The 18833-nt window shown below is 43.5% G+C and overlaps 1 protein-coding gene across 1 annotated transcript in view; it reads right to left on the bottom strand.

Moving 5' to 3' along the window:
* Positions 1-1513: 1513 nt before the first annotated feature.
* LOC309575682 ((E2-independent) E3 ubiquitin-conjugating enzyme FATS) overlaps positions 1514-18833 on the bottom strand; it is a gene marked incomplete at both ends in the record, with an annotated part of 128959 nt that continues 111639 nt past the window's right edge. Inside the window, 6 exons of the mRNA XM_082286370.1 lie at positions 1514-1552; positions 1707-1806; positions 2892-2955; positions 10496-10691; positions 11716-11942; positions 13836-14108. Coding sequence (XP_082142496.1) covers positions 1514-1552; positions 1707-1806; positions 2892-2955; positions 10496-10691; positions 11716-11942; positions 13836-14108 — 899 coding nt within the window. The remainder of the gene's footprint in view (positions 1553-1706; positions 1807-2891; positions 2956-10495; positions 10692-11715; positions 11943-13835; positions 14109-18833) is intronic.

The raw sequence follows: 18833 nt of genomic DNA on the forward strand, positions 1-18833 counted from the left end.
CCTTTTCTGAGTTCTACTTGGAGTCACCTATGCTCCTGCCTTGGCTTTGGTTTCCAGTACTCAATGACTTCCTTGGTTAAAAAGGTGCTTTTCAGGGAAGAACCCTGGCAGGTCCTTCCCCACTGCCTCACCTTCCACATCCTCTCCCAATGGATTGAACTGTTGATGAGTTTTTGGGGATGCCTATCTGGAATGCAATATATTTGTTCAACAGGTCTCTGTCTTCTCTGCGAGCAAAAATTAACAGCATTATTGCTACGTTAGCTGGGAAGCTGAAACACAAGAAGGCAGAATAATCCAACAGAAACAGAGCACAAAATATACCCAGGTCCTGGTGTCCAGCACAGGTCACCCAGCTGGAGGTTATCCCAGTGGCTCACAAACATCCCCCTCTTCCAAAAATCCTGACCTTACATCTCAGGCTGGATTAGAAAAACAAAGCAGAACTATCAAAGGCCAAATTCCAGCCTCATTCAAACCCCTCCTCAAACTTTGTGCAGCGAAGTTTAACACTTGCAATGATTTTTAGGGGCAGTATTATTTTCCCCTGGGATTTGTGGGTACAAAGGCACGACTTCTCAGGCAGTTTCAATAATTGTGTTATATTTAACAGCACCAAATAAAAACACAGCGGTTGGATCAATATTATCCTCATACTTTATTCCATAAATAAACTCCATCGGTTTGTGAGCTGCTTGTTTTTACTTCCAACATGTACAAATAAAGATTTAAATATTTTTTGGGGAGGAAACATGACAGCTGGTTTGAGTTCTATGAGTTTTGATGCAAACATCCCTCTTGGCACCACTCCTTCATCTGCCATTTCTATAAATACTTCACGCTCACAGAAGTGGAGTTAAACGTATGTGACAATGAAAAACGTGAAAAAAAGTGTTACAAACAAATTTTTAAATATTGTTTTTTAATGGGAGAGCTTGCTAGGTAGTTTCACTCTATGAACAGGAATGGAGTTCTTCAGAAAGCTGAAATATTGGTCCCTTTTGGAATGTTAAGTATTAATGTGAAACTGCTGCTGCTCTGATGATGTGGTAAATGCTATTTCAACTGGTTCCTAAACATAACAAATAACAGTTTTCTTCAAGGATTTCACGCACACGAAATCAATTAATAAAATACTTTGGAGAAGTAAGTTTTCCACATCTTACAAATGCGGTGCTATTGCTGTGGAGAAGTGTACTTTTTAAAAAAGATTAAGATAAATAATACCCCTGTAATTCGGTATTTGCATTAAAAATTCTTAAAATTATTTCCTCTGGGTGAACTGACCAAAAGGTGATGCTCTGGAACAGCTGTGCTCCCCTTTAAGCTGTTTTTGATTACTTGAAAGATGCCTTAAAATTTCAATTGAAACATAAATGATCTTTCTTTATACAAAGAGCCAAAGATAAGAAAAATACCTCCAGGTAATTGAGATAACAGTTAATTTTATGGCTTATCTAGCAGTCAAAGGCATTCAAGATCCAATTAGGATGATGGGCAAGAGACTCCTTTGTCACTCCGTGTTTCTGTGAAGGAGCTGGTCCAGTAATTGCTAGGAAAAAAAAAGGTGAAAAGTGCTTTAAAATACTGTTAAAATCCATGAGGTGATAGAAATCTTTAGTGATACTGGAGGTGAGGTGGTGTTGGCATCCCAGACTTCAAATTTACTGGGTCCATTTGCTCCAGAAACAACAGGAATTCTTTACCTTTTTAAACATCTCCACACGCAGCCTGTTACTCTGGATGATGATCCGCTTCTGCTTCTCTTCCTGTTTCTTTTTAACCTCAGGTAAATTGTCATAAATCCTGTCAGGAATTCAGAAAGTGGAGTTCATCTCATCCCTGGGGCTCACAAATAATTGATTTTCCCTGTAGGGAATGTTTGCCTTCCATGCAATACTTGTAATGGGCATCTCTAAGTACTTGAATTAGATTTACGGCATGAGAAGTATAAATTATTAACAATCATGGTTTGATATGCAATCTGGCTTGTTTTGAATCTTGTTGAAAATTCTGATTTTGGAATAAAAAAAGTAAAGAAAGAGATGGGTGTAGGTGATTTCAACGCAGTAGCTTCTCAGGAGCTCAGTAGAGTTGGTTTCCATTTCCAGCAACATAATTCAAACCAGAATCTGGCCTGTACTTTTTTTTTTTTTTTTTTTTTTTTTTTTATTTATGTCACACAATTAATACCCAGCAATCACTTCCAAGTCATTTTCTAAAATATAAGAAAACCATCATTATAAGACTCTAAACTGTTAACATTTTTTCTCTGTCATTAGGAACACTTTTTACCAAGAAGAACACAATCTTCCCATTTTAAAAATAACGGGAGTTGCCATTAAGAAGGTGACTCCTGGTCTGATCTTTTCCCATTAAAATCAATGATAAAATTCCCAGGATTTGGAAGAGAAAGCTGGACCTCCCTTCCCAGCATTCCTGGTTTTGCATGAGCACAAAGCCTTTAGTTTAGTTGTGGTTTTCCCTCATAATGTTTTGCAATTGCAAGTTCTTGAAGCACCCTGTTTTGGCTGGGGATTGCATTTTGGAGAAGAGGAATGGGACACATCTTAAGACAAGGATGAATTCCTCATGGTGGCTTTTGCAGCTTCCCTTGCATGAAGTGCAGTTAAAACTCAGACACCACATTCCTCATAATTTGCTGTCATTCCCATCCTCTGTGCCATAATCAGGAGGAAAAAAAAATCCTGAGTGACCTCACTGCTTCCGTTTTTGGGAGTTCAACATGAGGTAGCTGCTGAGGATTTGGTTTCCATGCCATGGGTGCCCCATGCTGTCAGAACCTGCTGGAAAAGGGCTGCTCAAAGAGCAGGGCTACCCAAATCTAAGGTGATACAGCAGAACAAACTCTAAACCAGAGGGATTTGTACCTTTTAGATCTCATGTGCATCTCCTTCTCAGGAATGACTCTTTCCTTTGGTTTGAAGAGGTTGTCTGGCAGAGAGAAAATAAAGTTAGTACTGGAGGGATCTGCTTTTACTGAAATCTCAAATGTCATCTTCCATGGAGCCGTGATTTACCATTTCTGGTTAAAGTTATGAAAGCTTAAGGCCAGATCCAAACCTCCCAATCTCTCCAAATCCTCCTCACAGGTTCCTGCAGGCAGTTGCACCCTGTCTGCCTCCTTGGTGTGTCAGGAACCTGCTCTGGTATGGTAATTTCTGATCCAATTTACACCTGTTTTGCAGGGCTGTGGATAATTCTCTGAGCTTCAGAAAGAGGCAAATGACATTACTCCTTCCTGGTCAAGTATGAAGAGGTCTGTGATAATTCCAATCAGCATTTCCCGGGATGCAAGAAAATAATTACTGATCTGAGCAGTTGGTGGCTCTCGGGAGCAGGTGATTTTAACACCTTCCTTGCAAAAATGGGTCCTGAATGGGAAGGGAGGGTGTTTGTACAAGGTGGGAAGCCAGGAAATAAATGACATCACTGTTGTATCTCTCTGTAAAATTCATGGAATCCCAGAATGGTTTGGGTGGGAGGGACCATAAAGCCCATCCCATTCCACCCCTGCCATGGGCAGGGACACCTCCCACTGTCCCAGGCTGCTCCAAGCCCCAATGTCCAGCCTGGCCTTGGGCACTGCCAGGGATCCAGGGGCAGCCCCAGCTGCTCTGGGCACCCTGTGCCAGGGCCTGCCCACCCTCCCAGGGAACAATTCCTGCCCAATATCCCATCCATCCCTGCCCTCTGGCAGAGGGAAGCCATTCCCTGTGTCCTGTCCCTCCAGCCCTTGACCCAAGTCCCTCTCCCATTGGAGCCCATCTAGGCCCTGGAAGGGGCTCTGAGGTGTCTGGACCCTTTTCCAGGCTGAACAATCCCAAGTCTCTCAGCCATCCCTCCAATCAAAAATCAAAGGGAGCTCTGCAGCAGTTTCAGTTCTGAACTGGTGCAGTTTCCAAAGCTCAAATTGAGAAAGGAGAGAGGCTCTGAAGCCTCCTCTGCCTCAGGACTGACTTTCCCCCACTCAGCAGTCGTCTACACTTAATCATCCTTGTTAAATCTTCAGTACACACAAGCCACATGCTCAATTTGCTAGGAAAACATCATTTGTCTTTTATTTATTAGTTCTAATGCTCATTTACATGTTGATTCACTTAAAAGGAATAAACACTTGGATGCTGTTGCTGTCCAAATAACCCTGAAAGTGCAGGGAGCAGACTGCCTGTGACCCAGGGACACCTTCCACTGTCCCAGGTTGCTCCAAGCCCTGTCCAACCTGGCTTTGAACACTTCCAGGGATGGGGCATGATGACACTTTTACATTCCAGACCTCTTTGTGTAGCCACCAGAACAGGAAAAACCCATCCAGAGATTTGCAGACCCAGTTCCTATCCCATACAGCCTGATAAAATAATCTGTGTTTTTCCTACAAGTCCCTAAGACAGGGTGGCCTCTGTTTTCCATTTCTGGGAAGCAGCACAGAGGCTGGGAGCTGTGCAGGTGCTGTTGCTCCAGAATTATCCTCTCCTGCTGGCACAGAAGGGCATCAGACCCATCCCTGCCGTGGTTCTGCCTGGAACAAGATACGTGGCTGTGGCAGGGCTTTGAAGGGATGGATTCAAAAGAGACTCTGGGGAGAATCCTTCAAGAAAATAATAAATCCACCTCGGTTCTAAAAATTCCCTTTGTGAAGCAGCGTGGAGCCTCGAGGTTAATTCTCATGGCTAAACATTCCTGCAGCACCTCCCAGCTTGCTATTTACGAGAAGAAAAATCACATGCAAACATCAAGCAGAACTAAGGCTAATCCTTGATGGATTGTAGGATTAGGATTCAAAAGTTAAATAAGAAGTAAATAAAAAAGGGGTAGAAATGAGAAAATAAAAGTCATGTGTGCGTTTAGATAGTTGTTAATCCTTGCACCGAGAAGAAAGTGCATTTCAAAGGGGAAGAGCAGCTGTAACAACCTGCCAAGCTCATCGTGAAGACCTGAATTAAAGCCCTTTCCTACCAAGCAAAGATCAAATGGGCCACGAGGTGGACAATTCCCCAAGCTGATAAGCTTCTAAATTGTGTTTTAGCAGTTCCTTATCAACGCTCCTTATCAGATTTCATAGCCTTGGAGGACTTTTGGAGACAACCGTTGTGACTGAGGGAAAAGAAGGGAGTTCTGAGCAGACCTTCAGCATTTCCAGGGATGCACCACAGCTAAAGAAAGGCTTAGACAGAGAGGACTGAATCACCTCATTGGTGTTTTGTTGAAACCCTGTGAAACTCCTGAGTTTCTGGCATTGACAAGTGGTCTCACATCTCCACCTCAGCAAGCTGTAAATGAATGTAAATGGGTCGTCCTTGTAATATATTGTAATTAATGCTAAACTGCACCTCCACGAGGATGAGTAACTCTCCTGCTTGGGAAGTCAGTAAATATTTAGACAGAGAACAGATAAAATGATTGTGTTGGAAGCAGCCCCTGACTTCCTATTTACCACTAAATCACTGGAGCACTTAGAAGAGTAAAACGGTGACAAAATTCATCAAAATATAGAGAATATAGACACGTTTTCTTCTAACATGAATGTGAATTCTCAAAGTTTGGTAGGAGCTAAAATGTGCCTTTGAGGGTGTGTGAAAAGCAAAGCACTGCTGGTGGTAGTTCTCTAATTTATCTGCTTTTTTAGTGAACTGAAAAAATAATTCACCAAAAACCCATTTGCCCAGAGAAATCCTACGACACAGAACATATTTTTAAACACTGGGGGTTTTTAAATCAACAGTCCCCTAAAAAATAAATTAGCATTGAATCTAAGATAGATGTGGAGGTGATGTTGAGCTCGGCATGCCCATAGGATTTTCCTGGGAATTCATCCAGGGAATGTAAAGCAGTGCCTGCACCCAGGGGTGCTGCCCAGACTTTGCACATCCTCTGTCAGTGACTTCATGCACTGAATTGCTTCAGGACATGAGGGTTTGGTGTTATTTATACAAAATGCAATAATCCATGAGTTAAAGGGTTGAGGGTAAGGCTGCCTGGGCTCCTGCTCACCCCACAGAAATCCTGAAGCTCACAAGTGCTCCTTGCCCCAAGAGCACCCACAAGAAGGTGGTTCCCAGGTTTTCCAGCTGTTCAGGTCTCTCCTGCTACTACTGGGACTTCTGCCCCTCCTCAATATTTCAGTCTTTATGGAAAACAGCACTAATACCTCTAAAAAGCAGTAGTGTTGAGAGGTTTATGAAAACATTTTCATATTGAATTAATTTTGGGGATGATGTTGGAGATTTCAGTCCTCTCTATCCAAATGATACTTATATATTCATGGATTTTATAAAAAAATTAAAAAATGAGCATCTCACCTGGCCTTCCTAAATCTTTCTAATTTCATTACAGCATATAATCTTAAGAAGTTTTTTTTTTTTCCCCAAAAATAGCAGTTTTAAGGAAGGTGGGGCAGAATTAATATGAGTTTAATAATATCTTCAGAACAGGTCATTCCTCTCCCTAATTCCTTTGCCTGACTGCAGCTTAGGCTTTATTCAGAGCTGCCAGCCAAAAAGATCAGAAGAATGGGTGGCACTATTAAAAGTTTTAATGGGGAAAAGGGACCTGGAAAAGAACCCAAATCAAGTCACAGCCGAGCACCAGTGTGAAGACCACAAGAATACACCTGAGTGGCTGCAGGATTATTGCAAATTCCCTGATTGCCACCTTCTCCTCCCTCAGTCCAAATAAAAACCTCCCTGGCACAGGGGAGAAACCCACCCCTGGAAAACCCAAGCAAACAGCAATCCTCGCCCTCCAGGCTCCTGCAGTTCCAAAAAAAAACTTTTGGGGAAGGTTTAGAAGCATGACTGAAGAGATATAAATTGTTTCCAAGATATTACTAAAGACAGAGGGTTTGGATGTAAATCCAGAGGAACTCAGCAGGTCCCACTGTGGGGTTGAAGGAAAACCTTCAACTTATATGGCCAATTCCACTGAACCACCACCCCCTCAAAGGGCAGGAAAAGGGAAGGTAGGGAAAAAATCCCCAAATGTGCCTGAGGAATTGTGTAAAACCTCCAAAAGTGTCGGTGCACACCAAGATCACAGGGCTGTTCGTTATGCAGATTTAAAGGCCTATAAACAGCTGGTAGTCCTGTCACTGCAGTAATTACATTACGGGTTTTGGAGATTTAAATGCAGTTATTTGAACATTGTTTCTATTCAGTTCGTCACAGTGGGATCTCTAATTTGTTCGACACAGTCAACAGCAGAGTTGTCTATCTTGGGCTAATTAGCACTCTCAAAATTTAGCAGTACCCATTACATAGCACAAAGGCTGCCTGAGATTTGCAGGTTCTGTGCCTTCAAAGAGCTCTTGTGATGATAAAATCTTGTGCAGGATAAACATTTTCATTTTCCTGAGATTACTTTCAGTGCTTCGTAAAACCCCACTCGTGAAGGACAATTAAAAACTGGTAAACAACTCGGGGTTTTGAGCACAGGAAGGTAAATGGGAACTGCACAGATGTTGGTATTTATATGGAAATGATGTTGAATGCCAATTATTTCTTACTCTTACAAGGAACTAAGGTTGTAACAACACTGTCAAAACATGGGGAAACCCTGCTAGTCAATAATTTCATATTATCAATAAAGATGTTTTAGGCTGCTAGAATAATCTCTCTGGGAGAGAGAAAAATCTCTGCAGGTCTTTGCTCTGGGTGTAAATTATTTCATTGGAATAAAAGCTGCAAGACCAGAGAGAAGCACAGGTACCAAGCTTATTTCAGAGAGAGATAAGTGCAGCAAACTCAACAAAACACCTCGGGCTGCAGTTTAGGCCCCATTTCCACCTGAATAAAAGCAGGCACCCACCTCTCCCCACCCTGGGCCACCCTCCTGTGTGGGCACACAGGGAACTGGGCAGGGAATGTCCTCTTGAGGTGGAAAATTAGTTGGATAACTGCAGTTACAGTCAGTGCTTGAGCTAAGTGTGCTTCATGACCTGCTGTGGCTGCCCAGCCTTGGGCTCTGATCCATCCTCAGGGTCACTCTGGCAGGGTCAGTGGAAATTAAACCCATCAACCAACCTGCTCCTGGGAAAAAGCCCTTTGGAAAATGTGTGAGGGTGTGCTGCCAATGAGCCCTGTGAACCTCAGAGCCGTGAAGAGCTTCACCTCCACAAATCCTAAGACATCAGGAAAGAGAAGAAAAAAAAAAAAAACGAGAAAGGAAGGAAATGATCAACAAACAACCACAAGATCACAGCCTGGAACCCAGAGGTGTCATCAATACAAGCCTGAATGCTTAAGCACGTTCCCAGGTCATCCTTTTACCCTCCAACTTCCAGTGCTGTTCCAGGGGGTGTTGCTGTGAAGGAGCAGCCTGATTCCTGAGAGCAGGAAAGCTGTGGGAGGGAATCTCTGCATTTGGCAGAGATTTCTTAAGAGAATGGAGAAGCTGTGGCTGCCCCTGGATCCCTGGAAGTGTCCAAGGCCAGGCTGGATGGGGCTTGGAGCAACCTGGGATAGTGGAAGGTGTCCTTACCCACAGCAGGGGGTGGAATGAAATTATCTTTAAGGTCTCTTCCCACCCAAACCATTCCATGAAGACTTTGCCTGTGCCAAGGCTTTCTGGGGATGGAGCATCCTTTCTCCACTAAGAGATTTGCTGGTAGATTCCCTATAAATGCATCCATCAGCAATAAATGGATGTCATCAGCAGAGACATCAGAAGCACAGAGACATCCAGTGCCCTGGGTGAGGAAAAAAAAAAATCCCCCACTCTGGGTCTCACAGATGATACCAATCCTGCTGCACAGCAGCATCCACCCCCACAAATCCTAAAAGATCAATTGCCAGGACTCAGAGCAAGCTCAGCACAGTCCTCCAGAACCCTCTGTACTGCAGCCTACAGGGCTGTGCTTTATCCAGGCATCTTGGATTTCCAGTGTTAACTCCAGTTCTGCTTAAATAACAGACATGGGACACTCCTGTCATTATAAAGATATTAACATCTCACAAACAGAAAACCACATGTGGCTACACAAAGGCAGGTGAGTTACAGAAACCAAAGATTCTCTTTAGACAAATTTACCTTTAATGACTAACTACCAAAAGATGGAAATAATCATTAACTTCAATAATTAATGAATATATTTCAATATTGTGATTTTATTACTCATTAAGCAAGCAGAAAGATTAAGATTTCATTATAATTTCAGGAGAAATAGGTTTCGTCTTTCATTTTTTTTCTTTTCCTAAAGTATTTGCAGAGTGGTTTGGGGGACCTTCAAAGATGATCAGAAAAAAGGGGGAGATTTTTGCCACTTCCTCTAAGACAGATGACAAACTCCTGGTCTGTGCCACTGCTGCTGGCAGAGCTCGTGAGTCCTCACACTGCACAGCCCTGAGAGATCTGATTCCAGGTAAATTAACTTGGATAATTGAAATGGTGAATTAATTCTATTGAGTCTTTAAGATAGAATTCATGCTTTGTGCTGTGTTTCCTTGTGTTTATTTAGCTCTCACTATAAAAACCCAGTAGGTCTCTGATGTAGGACAGACCCTGTCACACCACCACTGGAAGGTGGAATTCTCCAGGCATCTCCAAGAACCCTGAAATGGGGCTGCACCCACCTCTCCTGCACCCATTGTCATTCCCCACGGAGCCAAAAACCTCTTTGTGCTTCCCAGGGTTGAGGACATCAAATATTCCCACACCTGCATCCTCCAGGTGTCTTTTCTAGTTTGTTTAATCTTTTCAACTAAATTGCTTTTCAGTAGAATAATGTATCTTCAAGCAGGCACCGATTTAAAACCAAGATGTAAAGAGGAATGCCAATCAATCAAATAAATCTTTGTTCTTTAGTCAACTGAATTAATTAACATCCAGATGGCAATTAAAAAAAAAAGAAAAAAGAAAAGAAAAAGAAAAGCAATTTGTTTAACATCTTGTGCTTAGATAACATTTACAGAGGTGTGGTATGGGCTGTGAGGGAGAGATGGGGGTCCCTCACTGGGGGTTGAGGCTGTTTGTCACAACCTAATCAGCTTCAATTAGGAAATCACAGAGTTTGGATACCTTGATTTAGCAGGGCTGGGCAGACCAGAGCTCTTTCCCAGCCCTGGGATTTCTGAGGCAAGTGGCAAGGCCACACCTGAAGCTGGGGCTCCTATCCCAAATCCCACCTGCTGTCACCTCTGTCCCCAAACTGGTCATTCTGTGAGCTGGGAGAGGATGAATTCCATTTATTGCCATCACCCCCACAGCCAGCAGCAACTGCACCATCCTGAAGAACACAACTGCATGTGACAGTGACAAGAAGTCCCCAAGGAGGTCTCTCCCAGCTGCCACAGAGCACAGAAAGCTCCTCATCCTCACTAACCCATCTCTGAGCTGCTGGGATTTCCTGCCAGCAGCATCTGGACAGATGCTGGAGGGTGAGCCAGGAACAGCCGCTCCTGTGTCTCTTCCCAAATTTGATATGGCAATTCCATACAGGATTTCAAAGGCAGCCACAGACCTGCTGCTGGTCACAACTCACCACTGAGAGGGTCGGGGATGGTGAAGTGCTTCTTTCTGCTGGCAGTGGATGTGGAGAGCTTGCGAACGAGCGCTGCGGGGGTGCTGGGAGGAGCCTCCCTCTGCTGGGCCCTCCTCAGCTGCACCATGAGCTCCAGCCTCTTCAGCCTCTTCTGGGAGCGAGAGATGAACTGAGGGTTGTGGATTTCCAGGGCTTCCTAAAGGGAACAGAGACACTGCTTCATTCTCATGTAATTCAAAGGGAAAAGTGTGATGGGCATAGGGCTGAGTTCAGGAAGAGATTATTAAAGTGATGAAAATGATTTTGGGTTTGGGTTGGAAAGGACCTTCAAATCATCTCATCCCACCCCCTGCCATGGGCAGGGACACCTTCCACTGTCCCAGGCTGCTCCCAGCCCCAATGTCCAGCCTGGCCTTGGGCACTGCCAGGGATCCAGGGACAGCCCCAGCTGCTCTGGGCACCCTGTGCCAGGGCCTGCCCACCCTGCCAGGGAACAATTCCTTCCCAAAATCCCATCCATCCCTGCCTTGTGGCAGTGGGAAGCCATTCCCCCTAGTCCTATAAGGTTTATACACATCTATGTTTTGAATTACACATTTTTGCATCCAAATTCAAGTTCTTGATGTTTTGCCCACTTCCTTTTCTCACCCCATCACCGAAGCAACTCGTCACCAACAGTTCTTTCCTGTTTATTTAGATTGTCAGATCCCTCCATGGCTGATCCAGAAAGAAAACACTTCCCAGTCAAAGGCTGCTTCAACATTTAGGAATGTCTTAGGACAGAAGACAGGAGCAGAGATGGGTCTGCAATATGTGCTGGAGGAAAAGGCAGGAAAGTCCATCTGCTGCTGGAGCCTGGTACCAACCTGGGCCATGTCCACACCTACAGCTGGTGCTGGAAGTGCCAGACATTTGGGGAACTGGGAATTTGTAAATCCCCAAACTCCTAACGAGTTCCCCCACAGGAACAGCAGCTGCAGCTCCAAACGGGGAGCCTGGACAACCAGACAACCAAGCAAGTCTTGGCAGTGGATACAAACTGCCAAAACTTCACTGGAAAGGAGAAAAAAAATCGAGGGAATGTGAACTTAGGCCCTCAGTCAGTTCCCAGGAAGCAAACAGCATCCATGGGGGAAAAAAGAGAGAAAAGGAAAAAAAAAAGGAAAAAAAAGTAAAAATAGGCAGGAAAGAAGGGAAAAAGGAAAAAAAAAAAGCTTTACCCTCAGTGTCCATGGTGTTTTCTCCAGCTGGGAGCTGGATCCTGGCCAGGTGAGCAGGTTTTTTTCCCAAGTCACACCTGGAGAGCGAGCCCTGGACAGTGTCACCCTGGACAGTGACACCCTGGACAGTGGCACCATGGACAGTGTCACCCTCCTGCCTCGCTCCCACTCGTCCTGTGCCTTGAGCTCCTTTGTTCTGTCCCTCGAACCACGGAATTCATAATCACCTTGGAGAGATTTAAAAGTTCATTAGGAGTGCATGGCTAATTTTTTATTGGGTTCTCCACCTCATTAGACAGAGAGGGCAGCTCCTGAAATAAGAAAGCCAGGCTGTTATTAAAAGGCCTCATTAGGCAGAGGAGATCAGATCTAGTGGTGGGTGCTCCCTGCTGCCCTGTGACACCCAGAGCTCCTCTCACATTATTCAGCCCTCACATGGAAGCACAATCACAATTAAACCTCTTGGGCACTCAGCTCTCTTTGCTGGTGCTCCTTTCCCAAAAGTTGGCCCACAGAAATCCAGGGATATCTTGCTGTGACCTGCAGTTGGAGTTCATTCCCATTTATTGCAGAAAATACCAGATTGTTATGGGCTTTAACCACAAATCATTTCCCTTTGACCACACTGAGACTTTCATCAGCACCACCGGGTTTTTTTCCCCTTTGTTTATAATCCAGTTTGCTTTCTGTCATTCCTATATATCCATTAGCCAGTGGAAAGACTCCATGAAAAAAATAATCAACAAAAGGTTATTGTGCATTCTAGGGTATTATTATGAAAGCTGTCAATTCACATTGAGAGAAAGAGTTTATTTTCTAGACTTATAATTAAGTTTTAATGCTCACTGACTGATACTCCCTGCACAAATTAGGACCAAAAGAGGCTGTGTGCTCAAAAATCAGAGCTGACAAGATTCTCATTCAGAGGACAGAACGAATCCAAAATAACAAAGGAACTTCCATATGAACTATTTTGAAAAGTCACACTGGAGTGCTCCTTCCTTGCCAAATAATTTGATTTCTAGAACTAAATATCTGGGAATAAAGCCCGTTACTGTTTTATTTCAATTTTTGGTTACAATAAACTTAAAATATTTTCCTCTTTATGACATATTGTACATATTATATTGTACTTAAAAACATATTAAAAAGATCTGTGTAGGGTACATTTGCCTTATAAAAGCCTGAATTGTATTTCCTCCCTAACACTGTTCTCACCAACATTTTGGAATAAACCTTGAAACCTGTGAACATGAAATTAAATTCCTCCCTAAGCCAGGTTTACAGAGGTGTGGATTAAGTTGGGCTTTGCCAGATCTCAGTGGATGCTTCATTTTTGTAAAACAAAGTCACTTCCAGTTAGGGGAATGCCATGATTTAACTTCAGGCACTGAAAACAGCATTTAGGCTTCGAAATGTATGACATTCAGTAGCTTTATGCTCAATGATGACTAAGTTTTGCCTACCTTTCTACAAAAAAAATCTCTTCAGAAAAAACAGCTGTAAGAAAAAAAGGTTCTATGACCATGAGAGCATTTTTAAGGAACAAACTTCTCACAGACATATTCATACTAAACCCAAATTAATCTCAGTCATCTTCTGCAAAAATACCTGGTGCCTGAATACAGCTGCTGGTGTCACCTGCATTTTAGCTGTGAGAATAAATGTTGCAAGTAAGACATCCCAGACACTGCTGAACCCAAAGAAATTATGTTCTACACACTGAAACCTTGTTGATAATCATAGTTCAGGTTGTTGCATCAAAAAAAAAGTTGCGGGAGAGAAAGAAAGGTATCAGAACAAGGCTGTAAAAATAACCTCAGTTCTGGTGTTACTTGATTGGTCTGGGGCTGCTTGACTTTGCAATTTTAATGCTTTTTCAAGATTTTCTTGGGAATCTAAGCCTATCTTTGTAATTTAAATCTTGTTTTCTATTAACCATAGCAATGTATACAGTCAGATTAGCTGATTGATCTCTCACCAGATGACTCAACGCTCAGCACTTAAAGCTGGACAAAAATGGCCTGACTTTCCATTATTTCACTTTTTTTCTTTGAGACTGACCTCATCGTATTATTGAAACCATATTCCTGACAACCACAGTAGGATTTGTACCTTACTTTTTAGGAGCTGCTTTTGCCTGTGAACATTTTCTTCCCGGAGGATTCCTGATGACACTTTTCTGTTGCATACACTGTCGGAGACAGGCATTTTTGGTTTCAGGACACCCTGTGCTTGGATCTCTTTGGATTTGGAGGTGTCTTTGGAGGGAACTGCCCTGTTGGATGAGCCATCAGTAGCAGCAGTAATGGCTTCTCTGGAGGCTGCATCTGGAAGAGAACCAGGGGCTGTTGTGCTGTTCCTCTTCCTGCTTCCCAACAGCATTGGTGTTCCTGTGAAAAACAGAAAAACAACTCCAAGTCCTATAACATGGGAATATTTTTTTTCCCTCAGTCCTCTTGTCCACATAATTTTTATTGGCGTGGAAGGATCCTGCAGTTGTAGGTGTTGAGCAACGTCCTTCTCATCAAAACAATTTCATGGCAAAGTGTTGTACAAGTTGGACCTTTGGGTGCTGGTTCCTGCTGTGACTTTGCACAGAGCCAGAATGGGGCACTGGAAATACTGGGGATGGGAGATGCTTCTGAGGCAACCACTCCACTGGAGAGGGGTTAAAATCCTGATCCCAAAACTTGTCAGAACTCGGTTTTCATCACAGCCACTATATCATCCATAACTATGATTTTGATGAGGTTTAAACAATTTTAAATCCTAGAATCATGGAATGATTTGGGTTGGAAGGAATCTTAAAGACCATCTCATTTCACCTGCCTTCCACTGTCCCAGGCTGCTCCAAGCCCCATCCAGCCTGGCTTTGGACACTGCCAGGGATCCAGGGGCAGACAGAGCTTGTCTGGGCACCCTGTGCCAGGGCCTGCCCACCCTCCCAGGGAGCAATTCCTTCCCAATATCCCATCCATCCCTGCCCTCTGGCAGAGGGAAGCCATTCCCTGTGTCCTGGCCCTCCAGGCCCTTGTAGAGGTTCCTTCATTTTGCTTGTTTCCTTTTTTAAAAGCAGATATAACACAACTCCTTTTTCTGCTTATTCCCAGCTGCCCCTCTCTAAACACTTCTTTCCCATGTCTTGGTTGAGAACAGAGTGAAGATTAGAAATGTTTTTCTCCTTTGAGCCAATCCATGACAAAGGGTGAGATGGCACTGCAGGGATTTAAAGAATTTGTGGATGTGGCACTTGGGGACATGGGTCAGTGATGGACTTGGCAGTGCTGGGTGATGGTTGGACTCGACGATCTTGAAGGGTTTTTCCAACCTAAATGATTCTGTGTTTCTATGATTCTGTGTTTGACACTTCCTTATCTCAAAGTCACTCACTAAAATCAGATCCTGCCATGTGAGAAGTTTTCAGTTCACTGTCCCAATCCTTAATCTACCCACAAGAGATAAGAAATACTCTTTTCCACAAAATTATCATCTCTTATGCATTTTAGTGACCTGACTGGCTCATGTCTCTTTTTGACTATCCAGTATTTCTGAGGAAATCAGAGGCATTAAGATACAGCATTTACTGGTTTTCCCTTTCCCTGTAGATCAGAGTTTGGAGCACAGAATCACGGAATTGTTTAGGTTGGCAAAGCCCTCTGACATCATCGACTCCAACCATAACAGCTGAATCTCCTTTCTGTAGCTGCCCATCCAGTGAGAAGGAGTCAGCTCCCGCTAAGTGAGGGATCCCTGAAGATCAGCACAAACAACCCTCATTTTTAATTAAATTCATTGAGATGAACCCATCCACAGTAATTTCACAGCCTTACAGAAAATCTGGTCAAAGCTGGGAGGTGCACACAGAGTTCCCAGACTCTGGGGTAGCATCCAAGCTCTCCTGCTCTCTGACAGAACTTATTTTTCTCCTTGCTTTTCATACATTGCAAATATTTCCCTTATCTTTGTCACAACCAAGCTCTTTTCTCAGATGGAAATAATTTTGATGCAAATGCTCTCAAGAAAATGGACAGACTCAATTCTGTGCATCCTCTCAGAGCTCATGCATATCCAGGGACCTGTTCCTTCGTTCCCTGACTGATCTAATTCCTGCAGTCACACAAAAATGTTTGATGGCACAGAGGGGGGAAAAACACTGGGGCAGATTAATGGGGTCATGGACTCAAAGGGTGGCTGTGGGAGGAGGTAGGAACAAGCAGTGGGGTAGGAGAAGATGAAGAAAGCAGCAGGTAGCACTGAGAAACTGCAGAGCAGCAGGGGAGAAAGTCCTTTCACTCAGGCAGCCAAGAAATCAGATGGATAGAGGGGGAAAAAAGGAGGGGAGCTAAGCCACGAGGAAGAACTTGAATGGAAAACAGATCATCTCATTAAATCACCTTTTAAATTAAAATAGTTTACTGGCCAGCAGTAAACAGAGAAGAGAAGAAAGAGGAAAGGAGAAAAGAGTTTCTACTCATCCATGGCAGCAGCACAGTGGGAGATAATTTGCCTTCATATCAAGAAATGGTCTGTGCAGCAAATGTGTGTTGAGAAGCCAAACAGCTTCACTGTCAAACTGCTCAAACCGTGGCTGCATCCCCAGAAGAGACCATTTGCTGCTGCTGGGCCCCCCAAAATCAGCAGGAATCGCCAGGGGGGTCCAAATGGGCTGTAAGGGAGAAGGGTAAAACAGGAGAGACCAGAGTGAGGGAAGGAGAAGACTCCAAGTCACATCTCTCCTCCCTAGCTCAGAATATTGATCTGAGCACAAGAAAGAAGAGCTGCCTGGAGTATTCACACTCCATTTACTCCTAACTACCAGACTAGCTATCCATGGATATTGGCTTCCAAGTGTAAGTACAGGAACCTTCAAGAATGGACAATTAAGCTCCAGGAAATTTCTTACACATTGTCCAAATGGAGAAAACCTTCCCTTCTGTCTGCACCACTTCCCTGCTAAAAGAAAAGCCACCAGTGGCATCCTCCCCACAAGGTCTGGGGGATCCCTGTGAAGATGTGGATTAGGAGAGAAGGAAAAGGAGTGCATGAACAAAACTAAGAATGGGGCCTAAACTTAGCATAGGGGATGGATGCTTCTTAGCATTTTATGATAAAAGGTTGCCTTGAGAAAGAATTTAAAAAACCCCACGATTCCTGATGAAGTTCAGGAACAAAATCAACACGTCCTTCCTGCATGAAAAGTATCTTCCTTGTGGGTCTGGTTCTAATATTCTAACTAAATCTTAATCCTTATTAGATTCACAGCATGGTGGGGATTTTTTTTTTGGTGGTAGTTAATTAAGGCAATAAAAAAGGTGCGTCTTGTTCTTGTCTAACACTGAAGGCAATCAGAATAATAACAGAGTCAATTTGCTAAACTCTTTCTTCCAGCTCCCTCTTGAATTAACCTTTCTGTTCCAAAGGTGCACCCAGGTGCAGCCAATCCCCAGGAAAACACAGCAAAGCAAACCAGACAGGGGCTCCAAAAATCAACTCCCTCATCCTCAAAGCAGCTCTCAATTACTTTAACGAACGAACGCAGATGCAAATGATATTTAGGAATAAAAAAAAAAAGAACGAACAAGGCAAAGGTACTTAAAGGTAAGATCACAGCATTTCACTCTCTACACCCTGGACCAGTTTTTAATATTCTGAGCGGGGAATTAGGACTGTTACTCTCATTAAGGCTATCTGGAATTGTATATCTAAATCCCCACCAACCCAACTTGAAATATATATGCCCCACTGAGAATAGTCAGAATTGCAACTGGATGACCAGAAATAGATGTTTTTTCTATTATCCCAGCCAAGGAAAGGCTTTAAAACTAATGAACAAAGACATGTAAGTGTAATGCTTTGGGAGATATGGGAGAGCAAAGCTCAAAGAAACAGAAAGCAGAATGACTCCATTAATAAAATTCAGCCAGTATAGATTGTAGTTGTAAAAGTTCAGCTGCTTGTAAGAGAAAATTTAAGGAACAAAGTCATAATTACATCTGGAGAAGAGTCATTCTTGCCCTGTGCAAGAAAGATGACAACAGCTCCATTTTTAAATAATGACTTAGTGAAAACCATACGATATTGGAGGAGTTAAAAATATTCTGTAAAACCAAGGGTAGGTTTTCAAAAGCTCCTTTAAAAATAAAAAAGAATCCTTGATCTCAGAGTAAAATAAGTATATTGTTTTACTGTAAAGTATCTTTTTACATTTGCCCCTCTCTCCCTTCAGGGGGTTTTGCTAACGGGAAGTGACCCTGCATTACAGCAGGTTAAACTTGCCTTTCCTTGAGACACACACAATCCAGGCAAACATCCCCTGTTCCATTGTTACTGCTTTTTTTTCCCCCATTTCACTTTACAGCAGGATAATTCAGCTTTTCATCCTTACATATAACACTCTTCCCAGTGTTCCAGTGTGGATTTTTGTTGATTTGTGACACAGTGCTTCTTTGAAACTGGCCAAAGTTCATTTTAGCAGAGGCAGGGCTGCAAATCCTCCCTGGCCACCAAGTCAGCCTGAGAGGTGACTGGGGAGGGGACACTCAGGGTTGATTCCCTGTGTGTCCCTAATGAGATCAGACATCAGCACTGGAGGTAGGCTTTACATTACAGACCACCTGCTGGGGGGTTTATTTTAATTTAATAAAAGCCCAACATCCTGAGCTGCTGAGCTCTCCCAGACCTCCGTGCTGGGAGCTGATGCTGCCAATACCCCAAGCAGAGAGGAGCAGAAATTAACATTCCTTAAATGTAAGAAACTTCTGCCTCCTTCAAGGCTTAGATCCAGTTGTACAGACCCACATGTGCCTCAAGCAGCCATCCATAATCCCAACCAAGACTCCAGCCTCTGCCTGACAAAGACTGATGGCTCAATCCTTATCATGAATCAAGGCTTGGCACAGCTGAGCCACGCAATCTTAGATATGAGCAAACAGAGCACATCATCTCAACAGCCTGGTAACCCAGAGAAGTGGAAACACTGAGAGCCATGACAGCATTATTAGTTATGCCAGGGTTTGTCAAGGGATGCAAGATAGGACGGAGAACTTATTTTTCAGATGGCTGCCGAGGAAAAGGCATCACTTGTAATCAGTCAATGAGCTGCAGTTGGCCAGGGG

Source organism: Coloeus monedula, assembly GCF_965178545.1.
Source record: "Coloeus monedula genome assembly, chromosome: 8".
Taxonomy (NCBI): Eukaryota; Metazoa; Chordata; class Aves; order Passeriformes; family Corvidae; genus Coloeus; species Coloeus monedula.